Raw genomic sequence first — 12,560 nt, forward strand, 5'->3', positions numbered from 1 at the left:
GTTAAAAAGGGGAAAAGGTATGGAAAAATGTACTCCAACGACAGACAGAGCTTTCCCTTCCTGCTTGCATCTAGTGAGTTTGTCCTTGACTTTTGGTCCAAAAAAGAGAACCATCAAAAGGAGTGTTGGTAAAGGTAGACTTGAAGGGCTCCGCAAAGTTGCACAAGCACATCCAGGAGTGCCTCCTGAGGGAAAATCTGGAACCCACTGCCCTGCTCACTCCATTTGCAGCATATGATATCAGCCTCATGGAGGAATTGACTATGGAATTTAAGGTGGATAGCTGAGCGACCACTTTTTCTGAGACCCCTGCAGCTAATGAACCTTGTAGAGCATCTCCTAACTCCTTCAAGAGACCTCTTTGAAGTCTTGTAAAGTGTATGAGATAGTTCAGCAATCTGAAGGTGAAAGTCACTGACGAGAAAACACACTTCCTGTATCTGTCCATTGTTCGAGATTCCTTACTCGACCAATGGACAGATGAGGATGTGTCAGAGTTCCTTTTTGGTGGCTGCCATCACCGTAGCATCTACGGGTATGCCTTTTGAGAGAAATTCCTTATCCAAAGTAGATGACAGGATCTTACTTAGCCTCCTAGCGACTGGCTCCATAGTGGCTGGTGACTCCCACGCCTTTCGCCTAACCAAATCCATAAGGTCATCGAAAGGTGGAGAAACCCAGGAAGCTGAAGGTTGAGATCCTAAGGCCTTCAGGTACACTGACTCCTCATCATAAGGGTTGATGGGTTTCCACCATTCTGTTTTAGCATATCTAGGATATATGAGAATGCGATTGCTTCAGAGGGCGACTGTGGGGACCCTTCTGCTTCCTCGAGGTCGGTGTCAGAAGTGATGGACTCATCAGGGGAGTCTACATGCTTCCTCTTGCATGTCCTCTTCCGAGGTGGCTCCTCAGACGGGTAGTCTGGGAGGTCTTGGAAGAGTGGGGCTCGCCCGATGGGGCTTCCTGAGGTTCTGAATTTCTGCTGCCCTGTGGATAGGATGGTAAGAAAGCCGACGCTGCTGCTTGAGGGGGAAGAATGCCAGTATCCCTGAGTAGAGCTGCAGGAGGGGAGAGCATACTCCTCATCAACTCGAAGGCTGATTCCCCCAGCTCCGAGTACACCCCTGGTTCCGAGGAAGTGGAGGAAATCCCGGCACCAAGGAGACAGACTCCAAGGCCGATGTTGGAGCTGAGCTCACCCACGACCATGCGCAGAGGGGCAGACTAGGAACCAAAGCGACTTGGGTCTGAGACTCCCCTCCCCGAAGCAGACTGGAGAACTACAGCTCCTAGACACTCCAGATGGCACCATAAGCGTTGGAGCAGGCAATGGTTCCAAAGAATCCCGAAGGGGTCTTGGGGACTGAAGGGTCTACCACAGGAGTTATCTGGCATTCCAGCTCTGAAAATCCAGCTTGGCTTGGAGGAGGAATATTGGAGGTAGTCATCTTGGGTGGCTCCGAGACCGGTGGGGTCAGAGCAGAGAATAATTTTGTCAGTGCCAGCGACTTCAAAAGCCTGCGCACCACCCTATCCATGTTGTCATCAGATAAGCTCCTAGAGGACCTGCATAAAAGCGTGGGGGATTAAGACCTTTGCAGTATAGGGGATCTCAAAGTCAGAGAAACCGGTTCTAATTACATGGACTGGCTCCAGGAAGTAGTCTCTATCGTTTCCGAAGTCTTTGAAACAAAAGAACTAGATTTGTCTGCACTGATTGTCTGCCTAGGTTCTGAAGGCGGTGGAGCCGAAAAGATAGATTTCTCAGTCAACTTAGGCATTTTCTTTGGAGGCTCTGAATGAGCTGAGGAAGAAAATGAAGAGGAAGGTCTCTTGGACTTGTCACTAGATGTAGAAGATTGTAAAGCCTCATCAAAAGAAGACTTTATTAAACCTCATAAAATCAGTTTGTTTTTCATCTCATGTAACACTTGAGAGCTGAAGGAGTGACAAAAACTGCAGGACTCCTGCAAGTGAATAGCACCTAAGCAGTACACACACACTGTGCCCATCAGTAATGGGCATTTTTTTGGTAGCATTGTTGGCATTTCTTGAACCCAGAGACTTTGAGTTCTTTATCTCAAGATATGGCGAAAACTGCAGTAAACTGCAATAAACTACCAAATAAACTAAGCTAAACACACACAAAAAACAGTACAGGGAAGTAAAGCTCTACCCTCCAAGTTAAATGGGTGCTAGGCCCTCTAACTTAAACGGACCTAGCCGAGGTGACGGGAAACAGACAACACAAACCCTCTAATAAAAAACAAGTTACCTTTAACACTCTAACTTAAACGAACTAAAGTTAAATACACAATTAGCACAAGACTGACAGGGATAGGATAGGCCTAGGGAAAAAAATGATGGCCAATAAGTAACACACAAACAGGCGACAAACGAATTATGCCAAAACCCTACAAAAGGGGAAATTGCCAAAACTAATAACTACAATAACTCTAATAAGAAGAAAATTGTCACAAAACAGCTATTAGTAATGTAATCAAAAAACACTTAGCCACGGCCAAGAAGAGAGCAGCTGAACTCATCAAGTGGCAAACGAGATCTGAGGATTACTCCAATGCATTGTGGGATAGGTGTTCAGCCACGAGCCAAGTCAGAGACTTTGAGCTAGTGTATTGGCCAAGTCGAAGCAGAGTATCGGCTCCAAACCCATCCAGTAAGAAAGAAGGCGAGAGGGACAACATAACATCTACAATTATCACTGTAAAAAGATGATCTCAATAGACAGCTTAAATGAACTGAACTTATTGTCGCTGTGATGTCAGTGGCAAGTCTGTGAAATTTAAAATAAAATCCACAGAAAATGGAGATGATGTAGTCTAGCTTTATTAAAATCAATGTATTTTAACAAAAGCAGCTATAATTACTTAATAGCACAGCACAAGTGATATGACCTACAGGTACTTCCTTTAACTGATGTGATACAACATGCATAAAAATGTGAGCATGCTCAATATGTACAAAGGATGTCTCCACTTCTCTGGAGGGCCATTATACAACGCAATTACTTAATAAATGTAAGAAGCATCAAGTATATCCTAATAATTACCAAGACCATAGGTGAAGCAAGATTTACCCAATGATGGTGAAACTAGAGTGGAAATTACACAGGTTGTGGGTAAACCCTGCTTCACACACAACTTTTAATATCCAGTTCTCTTAAATTTACTGTCAGGAAGCTTGCATGACTTTCACATTACTGTTATATATATCCGTTTTATTTATATAGTCACATTCTGAAATCGGAGCTTTTTCTCCAGGTCTCCTTTGAGAACAGAATCAACACAGTCAGCATATTCCCAGTTAAAAATGTAAACAAAGACTAGAAGACAATAAGCCTTCTATAGTTATAGAAATAGACACCCGAAACCCATATGTTACAAATGCAGCTTATTCTACGTGATGATTTATTTCATAAAATTCTTTTTTCTGCAGTCCCTGTGGGTAAGAAACATTTATAAAACAGGGTTATGTAAAATGTATTGTTTATGGGTACCCCAAACCTGCACCATTGTAAGCACTGAGGAGTGAGCAAAGCATAAAGAGAAGATTAAAACCTTACAAAACTTTTTTCTGTTTTTTTTTTTTTTTATTAGGGCAGGATTCACCCACTACAAAAAAATTAAAATGGGGAACAAACTGACCAGTATAAAAAAAAAGTCTGAGTAGTAGTTTAAACTTTAATTTATTCTCTGAATACCCACTTTATCCATTTCAGATTCATATGGGAGCTGGAGCCTTGCTTAGCACTCAATGGCAGTCTATCACAGGGCACACATGGCCACATGTGCACACATGCCTAGCGATGAGTTGGTGGACAATTATTGTGCTTGGTACATAACAGGAAACTAGAGTACCCAGTTAAAATCCATATAAACTTAGGCAGAACATGCACTTTACACTGATGGTACTCCAGTTCACAATCAGTCTAGAGAAATAAGCACTGTTCACTATGCCACCCAGTTTAAATGTTAAAACATTAAAAAAGGCAAATAAAGAAATGCAAAACAGCACACAAGATGAGCAGCATAAGCAAGAAAATGCAGAATATCAGTTTAGTGAGGTTGGTTGAGGGCTCTTAAATTGATAATATATTGCTGTGGCAGTCTGCCACCATTTGCACTGATAGAGTTATGCAAGTAGTGTCAAAAATACATCTGATAGAAAATAAACACAACTTTGAGCTGTAAAATAAACAAAAAGCAGTTTATTCAACATTGCAGAATACAGAACACACAGTACTATAAAGCTTGGCCAAACACAACTACAGAGTTCTGTAAGTTATGCAACAGAAAGTCAAATGGATCAAGGTAACAAACTACAGTCAGCAAAATTCTTTGGCCTTAGTTGTTCTGATGACCTCAGACTGATTCCTTTAATGAGCCTACTACAGTTTAAGTAAAGCAATGTTTGAGGCTCAGTATAAAAGTTTAAAAAATGACCATTGAATCAGTTTGTTCCACATCTAACTCCTTCATAACCAGTCATTAGAAACAAAGTCTTTACGGAGTTCTTTTGTCTGCTCTTCTGTCAAGGGTTGCAGAGGAGAGCGACAATTACCACCATTATACCCAAACCACTGCATTGCTTGTTTGAGTCCTGGGATGCCATACTTTCTGGTGACCTGTTGGAGGAAAGGGCAAATCAGTGAACACAGAGATATTAACAATGTAGACTACCAGGTTAAAAATTTCACTTGTGTAAAATCTTAACATAACAGTAAATGTCATTCTCTTCACTGTTGCAGCATTCATAACTTAAGGGATCTCCTGCCAAGGATAGCGTAATGTCCGGCCAGAATACTAATGCCTTTAGTACTTATAAACATCGTATGTTACAAGTACGCTCCCCATGCAATGCATAGGGCATAAAGGTCACACACACACACACACACACACACACACACACACACACACACACACACACACACACACACACACACACACACACCTGGAAAAGCCTCAGGAGGAACAGAATGTCCCTAGGGACAAGTATATTAAAAAAAAAAAAAGTGCATCCAGAAGGGAAAAGGCCAAGAAAGAACAGGCTAGATAAACATATTAATAATCAAATATGAAATACAACCAATTTCAGCAAAGATATTTTCAATGAAACACAAACAATATAACTGGAATGTACTTAGAACAATGCCACTAGATACTGCTGTAGAACACTTTAATAAAGTACAGTTGTGTAAAATCTTACCATAATGGGAGATGCCCTTCCCTTCACTGTTGCAGTACTCATTATAATAGGGATCCCCTGCCAAGGGTGGCCTGACGTCTGGCCAGTATAGCAAAGCCTTTAGGTTGCTTTAAGCTACGCCGTACAGCACAAGTATACTCCTCACGTAGTGCAGGGCATAAAGGTAGCATCCGGATGTATCACCCTCAGAACTGAGGGCCCCAGTACAAATACCACTCTAAGGAAAAGAAAAGGTAATCAGTACATCCAGAAGAGAAATGGACCAGGGGATGGAGAGAGAAAGTGAATACTGCAACAGTGAAGAGAAGGACATATATGCTTATGGTAAGATTTTACACAACTGTACGGTGTCCTATTTCACTGTTGTGGTATTCATTACAACAGGGAGAGTGCCAAAGCTCAGGAAGAAGAGCGGGAGGAGGAAGGACCATCAGAGCTCTCTAGGAACCCATGAGGGATGGCCCTAGCAAAACCAGCTCTAGCTCTGGAATTCCAACCAACCTGTAGTGCTTGGTAAATGTATGCAGAGAAGTCCAGGTAGCTGCCTCAAGAATAGAGTTAGTATCCAAACCTTGAAAAACACACCAGAAGAAGCCACAGCTCTAGTAGAATAAGCCTCAACAGATTTTCACCATGAAAGGAACAACAAAGAAATGGCTTTAGAAATCCAAGAAGAGAGAGTTTGGACACAGCCAATCTTAAGGACCTAGGATGAAAAGAAACAATGAACTGATCAGATTTATGAAGTCAGTCTTATCTAAATAAAATCTGAGTTGTCTATGCACATCCAACATGTGCAGCACCTTTTCACTAACAGATTGTGGAGAAGGGAACAAAGTGGGCAAATGAATAGATTGATTAAGGGACAACTAATTTACCACCTTGGGCATAAAAGAAGGATTAGTATGAAGGGACACCCATTCCTTATGAAAAACAAAAAAGAGAACAAGGTATACGGGCTTGAAGCTCACACAGTCATCTGGTAGAAGTAAGGGCTAGCAAAAGTACAGTCTTCCAAAAGCAACGTTAAAAGGAAGCTGAAGCTGCAGGCTCAAAGAAGCCTGGGTCAATTTTTCCAAAACAAAATTAGGATTCCAGGGAGGAGGAACAGGCTTCCTGCGAGGCCTATTATGTAGGAAGCCTTTAAGAAATTGTTTGGCTTCAAATCAAGAAGCTGAAGACGATAATAAAGATAGGCAAACAGAGACAGCTGATAAGTGGGCATTAGCAGAAGAATAAGCCAACCCAGCCTTGAGCAGTTCGCACAGTAAAGAAAGAACCAAAGAACATCCACAGAAAGTGGGTCCAGGTTATGAGAAAGACACCAAACAGAAATCTTCATTTGGATAAGTAGGATTTGCTAGTATTGGGTTTCCTTGCCTCCTGCAGGACCTTAAGCACGTCCTCAGACAAAAAGGTGTCTATGTGGAATCAAAATCCTATCACCCACAGTGTCAACTGAAGAGTGAACAGCTGGGGATGGATGAGAAATCCCTTGTCTTGGGTTACTTAAATCTACCCCGTGAGGTAACTTGTGATGACTCCCCCTGGCTAAATGCAAAAAAGAGTGAACCAATGCTGTCTCGGCCAAATAGAAATCAACAACAAGAATTTGGGAGCATCCTGTTGAATTTTGAACAGGACTTTTGGAATGAAAGGAAGGGGATAGAAGGCATAAAGAAATATCTCCTTCCAAGAAAAAGAGAGGGCATCCACCATCCAAACCACTGGACCAGGCACTCTGGCACAAAATAAAGGAATCTGTCTGTTCACAGAGGAGGCAAAAAGATCTACCTGAACAGTACCCCACTGGTGGACAATGTTCAGAAACCCATCCCTGTGAAGCATCCATTCATGGGATTGAGTTATGAACCTGTTCAGAGAATATGCCACAATGTTTTGACTTGAGGGAATGTAAACAGCCTGAAGAGTCAGTTGATACTGAATAGCCAGTTCCCATACTAGGTGTGCTAACCAGCAAAGAAGACAGGAGCTTGTCCCCCCTGTTTGTTTACATACCACATTACTATAGTACTGTCTGTAAACACCTTGAGAGGTCCTCAGGAGAAGAGAGGATAAAAAGCGCAGTTGTGTACACTTACCATAAATGTAGATGTTCGAGTGTATTCACTGTTGCAGTCATCACATTTATGTTATCTGTGTGCAGTAGCCCTCAGTCGGCCTGATTAACAAAGTCTTGGGTCCTGCATCGGTTGCTATCTCTTCTTCTGTGACGTCAGGTCGTCAGGAATATAAAACATGCAGCCGACGCCATTACATCAGTTTTTCTTGCCCCAGATATCAGGTGCCCCCCCCCCCCAAATGGGAAGCAATAAATATATAAATATATAAGGATATACCTCCAACAAAAAAGCAAATATACCAAAAAGCTTTTAAGCATAGTAAAGGAAAGTAGAGGTATAGCCAAGAGAAGTTAGGGGGCTGGAGGGAGGGTAACCAGGACTGCAACAGTGAATACACTCGAACATCTACATTTATGAAGTGTATACAACTGTACTATGTTCTTAATGTTTCACTGTTGCAGTCAACACATTTGGGTAGATTCCCAAAGCTAAGGTTGGGAGGAGGAATTTAGATAAAGTACAGTTTTGTACCTACCATAAATGTAGATGTTCGAGTGTTCACCCTGCTGCAGTCATCACACCTGGGTTATCCTGCCTTCAGGCGGTCCCGCAGTCGGCCCGAATTCCAAAGTCCTGGTCCGGCGTCGGTTGCTGTCGCTTCTTCCCTGACGTCAGTGTGCCAGGGGTATACGAGTGGCATCCGATGCCATTTTCTTCAGTTTTTCTTGCCCCAGATGTCAGGTGCCCCCAATGGGTAGGCAAAATATATATATACATATAGCTATATAAAAATAAAACAAAACCCTTAGGCACAAGCAAATACACCACAGAGGTAGTATAGGATAGAGTGGTAGAGATAAGTTCAGCTGGTTCAGAGGGGACGGAGGGAGGGTAACCTGGACTGCAGCAGGGTGAACACTCGAACATCTACATTTATGGTAGGTACAAAACTGTACTATGTTCATCGTGTTACCCTGCTGCAGTCATCACACTTGGGTTGAATCCCAAAGCTAAGGATGGGAGGTGGAGTCAAACAGGGTTAGAAGAAGCTAGTAGGCCCTGCAAAACTGCAGTGGCAAAACCAGCTCTAGTCTTAGAGTATAGAGGTAGGTGATAGTGCTTGGTGAAGGTGTGCACTGAACTCCAAGTTGCAGCTTCCATAATATCCTTGGTTGGCACTCCCCTGAGAAAGGCTGCTGATGTAGCTGTAGCCCTGGTGGAGTGGGACCTAATGTTAGCAGGTACTGGTTTCCCATGATGTGTGTAGCAGAAACGTATGCAATGCCCTATCCATTTAGAAATGGTCTGTTTTGAGATAGCTTTTCCTTGTGATCCTGTAGCATAGGCTACAAAGAGCTGGTCAGTTTTTCTGAAAGCCTTAGTTTTATCCAAGTAGTAATGTAATTGCTTGTGAATGTCCAAAGAGTGCAGGAGTTTTTCTCCTTTGTTCTGGGGATTTGGGAAGAAGGTGGGCAAGGGAATGATTTGGTTTAGGGCCACACTGGATACCACCTTTGGCATAAAGGAAGGGTTAGTTTGTAGAGAGACTCTGTCTTGATGAAAAATGAGGAAAGGTTCCACTGCCATTAGTGCATGTAGCTCTGAGACTCTTCTAGCTGAGGTTATTGCTAGTAGTAGGGCAGTTTTCCATGAAAGAAATTTTAAATCAGCTGAAAAAGCTGGTTCAAAGGGCGTCAGTGTAAGCTTTTCCAGAACAAAGTTGAGATCCCAAGTAGGTGTTGGAGCTCTCCTTGGCGGTCTTAAGTTCTTAGCCCCTCTGAGGTACTGTCTTAGGAGTTGATGTGAGAATAAAGGAGGATCCGTGCTGTAATGAGCTGAAATTGCTGAGGCAAGGATCTTAATAGATGAAAAGGAAAGTCCTTTGTGTAACATCTCAGTTAAATATTGTAGAATCTGAGGGATGTTTGGATCAAGGGGATTTAGGCCTTTAGCCTGGTTCCAGGCGCAAAGTCTTTTCCATTTGTCTGAATAGGTTTTCCTGGTGCTGGGCCTCCTGGCCTCCAGAATGACATCCGTAACAGCTTTGGATAAAGGTGTTGCTGGTTGTTTAGGTAATTTGCCATGCAGCCAGGTTTAAAGTCTTGAGCTGGCTGTGTAGAATCTGATTGTCTCGCTGGGTGAGCAGGTGAGGAATTTGTGGCAAAATCCATGGTGGACCGTGGGCCATGTTCCTTAAAATTGGATACCAATGCTGGCATGGCCAATCTGGTGTAACGAGTATCATTTGTGGCCTCTCTAATCTGACTTTCAGCAGTACCTTTGCTAGAAGAGGCAGTGGAGGGAAGGCATACACTGTTAATGTTTTCCAACTGAATGAGAGGGCATCCACTTTCCAAGCTAGTGGATGGAATGTCCTTGTGCAAAATTTTTGAAGTTGGTGGTTGTGGGGGCTTGCAAACAGATCTATGTCTGGGCGTCCCCATTTTTGAGCTATCATTGCAAATACTTGTGGATCTAGTTTCCATTCGTGTGGATCCATGATGTTTCTGCTTAGGTCGTCTGCCAATGTGTTTTTCTTTCCTGGCAGGAATTGTGCTTGTAATTGAACCTGGAAAGACAGTGCAGTGTTCCACAAGGTCATTGCATGCCTCCATAGAGGGTAGGAATGTGTGCCCCCTTGCTTGTTTATGTACCACATTACTGTGGTATTTTCCGTCTTTATTATTAGTTGTCCTGGGTGTAGAAGGTCCTTGAAAGCTGTTAGGGCATTCTGTACTGCTAGCATTTCTTTTTGATTGACATGCAGATGCCTCTGATCTGAAGTCCATTTGACCTGAATGCACTGGCCTGCCATGTGTGCTCCCCAGGCATAGTCTGATGCATCTGTTGTCATAGTTTGCCTGGCTATGGGTAAGGTGAAAGGCTGACCCTTGTTGAGGTGACATGCCTGTGCCCACCATAGAAATTCCTGTTGAAAGCAGGGAATGAGTGGTATCATTGTTTCCAAGCTGTGGCTGTGCTGAGTCCATACACTTTTCAGGTACCATTGTAATTTCCTCATATGCAGTTTTGCACATGGTATTAGTAGTATGCAAGATGCCATGAATCCCAAGGCCTGCAGAATTTTTCTTGCAGGGAGTTGGGTCTTTGTTGCCATTATTTTGAAATATTGAATCAGCTGTCGTTGTTTGTCTGGCGTGAGATAAGCCATCTGGGCCATTGTATTCAAGCTGGCACCCAGGAATATTATGTTTTGTGAGGGCACTAGTTTTGATTTCTTTTCATTTACTATGTACCCTAGGCAACTTAGAAGGTGTTTGACAAATGCCAGATGCTGTAAAAGAATGTCCTTGCTTTCTGCTTGAATAAAGGCAGTCATCCAGGTATGGGTATATTTGAATTCCTCTTTGTCTGTAATATGCAATTACTGGTGCCAAGCATTTTGTGAAGACCCTGGGCACAGTAGGTAAGCCAAAGGGCAGTGCAGATAATTGATAATGCGTTGAACCTGCAATGAAGAAAGAAGCGGAGGTATCTTCTGCAATTTTGTCTGATAGGGACATGCAGGTATGCCTCCTTGAGGTCCAAAGTGACTAGCCAAGCATTCTTGCCCAGCATGGAAAGAAGCTGCTGTAGTGTTAGCATCTTGAATTTTGGTACTTGCAGATAGGTGTTCAGAATTGAAAGATCCAGAATGGGTCTCCATGCTTTGTCCTTTCTTGAGACTAGGAAGGGTCTTGAGTAAAATCCTTGTCCTTGCTCCTGTGTAGGTACCTGTTGAATGGCTCTCATGTCCATGAGAGCTGTAATTTATTTTTGTGCCTCTGCCCATTGATTTGGTGGCAGGTTTGGCATTCCTTTGATCTTTGGTAAGGTATGAAAGTGGAATCTGTATCCTTGAGAGACAATGTTTAGAACCCATTTGTCTTTTGTGATGATGTGCCAGTTGTCTGCAAAAAAATGCTAGTTTTCCTCCCAAGGGAGTTGCCAGGAGAGATTTGTTTGGTAGTTTGAGGATAGAGTCATTGTATTTGTCTTCTGCTAGCTTGGGGCCTGTCTTCTCCTCCTTTCTGGGTAGCAGTACCCCATTGGCGAGGTTTGTAAGGGCCTTGTGACTGACCTCTGCCCCTTGGGCATCTGTATTTGCCCTTCTGTGATCTGTCTGAAGCTGGAAAGGACCATTTTTTGGTTGGCCAATTTCTGCTGAAACGAGGGGGTTGTACCTGCAAAAAACCCTTGACGGTTTGCATAGACTTTGCCTTATCCTCCATTTTCTTTAAAACCTCTTCTGCTTTGACACCAAATAATGCATCCTGCTGTAAAGGTGCATCCAATAATTTTAATTTAACATGGTCAGGGAGGGTTTGTTCTTTTAACCAAGCATGTCTACGTATGACAGAGCCAGTAACAGCTGCTCTACAGGAAGCTTCCAATTAATCAAATCCGCATTGTAAAGTATGTTTGCCCACCTGTTCAGCTGCATGCAACAGATCCTGCATTTCCTTGAATTCAGACTGTTCTGAATGTGTGCTCATTTTTTGTTTTAACTGAGAGATTAGGAATTGCTGATATTTCAACATGTGAAACTGACAATTTAATGCTCTCATAGCCAGAGTTGCTGAGGTGTATATTTTCTTTCCCCATCTACCTAGGGCTCTGGAATCCCTTTCAGAGGGCACAGGATTTTTAGCCATAGAAGCTTTTGCTCCCTTAGGACCCTGGGAAATTGTTTCTGGGTCAACTACAGGGCTTTTATAAAGGAATTTGTGAGAGTCAGGTACTCTGTAGTATCTGGTTTGGCTGGAGCAGGAGGTAGAGAATCTGGATTTAAACTAGACTCCAAGTAAACATCATCCACAATATCTAAAACAGGAGGGATAGCAAGAGGTCTGTGTTGGGGTAGTAAAAGGAACTCTCTGAGCCTTTTCTTAGAATCTGAGTAATCCTGGCCTTCCCAGTGGAAATGTTCCCTCATGGTATGTAAAGTTTCCCCAAAAGAGTAGTCTTCAGGGGGAGATGCTGAGGGAATAGAGTCTTCAGCATCAGAGTCTTCATAAGGTGGAAAAGTGTAATCCTGTTCCTCAGAGGAGTCTGAGGAGAGTGAAACCTGGTCAGAGGATGTGTAATCCTCCTCTTGTCTTGGTCTTTTATCAGGAGGGGGATGGGAACCCCTGATAAGGGTAATCAAATCTTCAGTCATCTTAAGCATCTGTTTTGTAGGCATGGGGCCTTGAACTGTTGACCGATGTACAGTTTTCTTACGTTTTAAAGGAGTTTTAAGCTTAG

At 42.9% G+C, this 12,560-nt stretch overlaps 1 protein-coding gene across 1 annotated transcript in view; it reads right to left on the reverse strand.

Annotated features, from left to right (window-relative positions):
• Positions 1-4,211: 4,211 nt before the first annotated feature.
• The window catches only part of HOGA1 (4-hydroxy-2-oxoglutarate aldolase 1), a 531,655-nt gene continuing 523,306 nt past the window's right edge, over positions 4,212-12,560 (reverse strand). Inside the window, exon 7 of the mRNA XM_044056230.1 lies at positions 4,212-4,648. Within this exon, the coding sequence (XP_043912165.1) occupies positions 4,499-4,648 (150 nt within the window). The 3' untranslated portion in view covers positions 4,212-4,498. The remainder of the gene's footprint in view (positions 4,649-12,560) is intronic.

This window comes from Protopterus annectens, chromosome 14.part0 (assembly GCF_019279795.1).
Source record: "Protopterus annectens isolate FY-2018-M chromosome 14.part0, PAN1.0, whole genome shotgun sequence".
Taxonomy (NCBI): Eukaryota; Metazoa; Chordata; order Ceratodontiformes; family Protopteridae; genus Protopterus; species Protopterus annectens.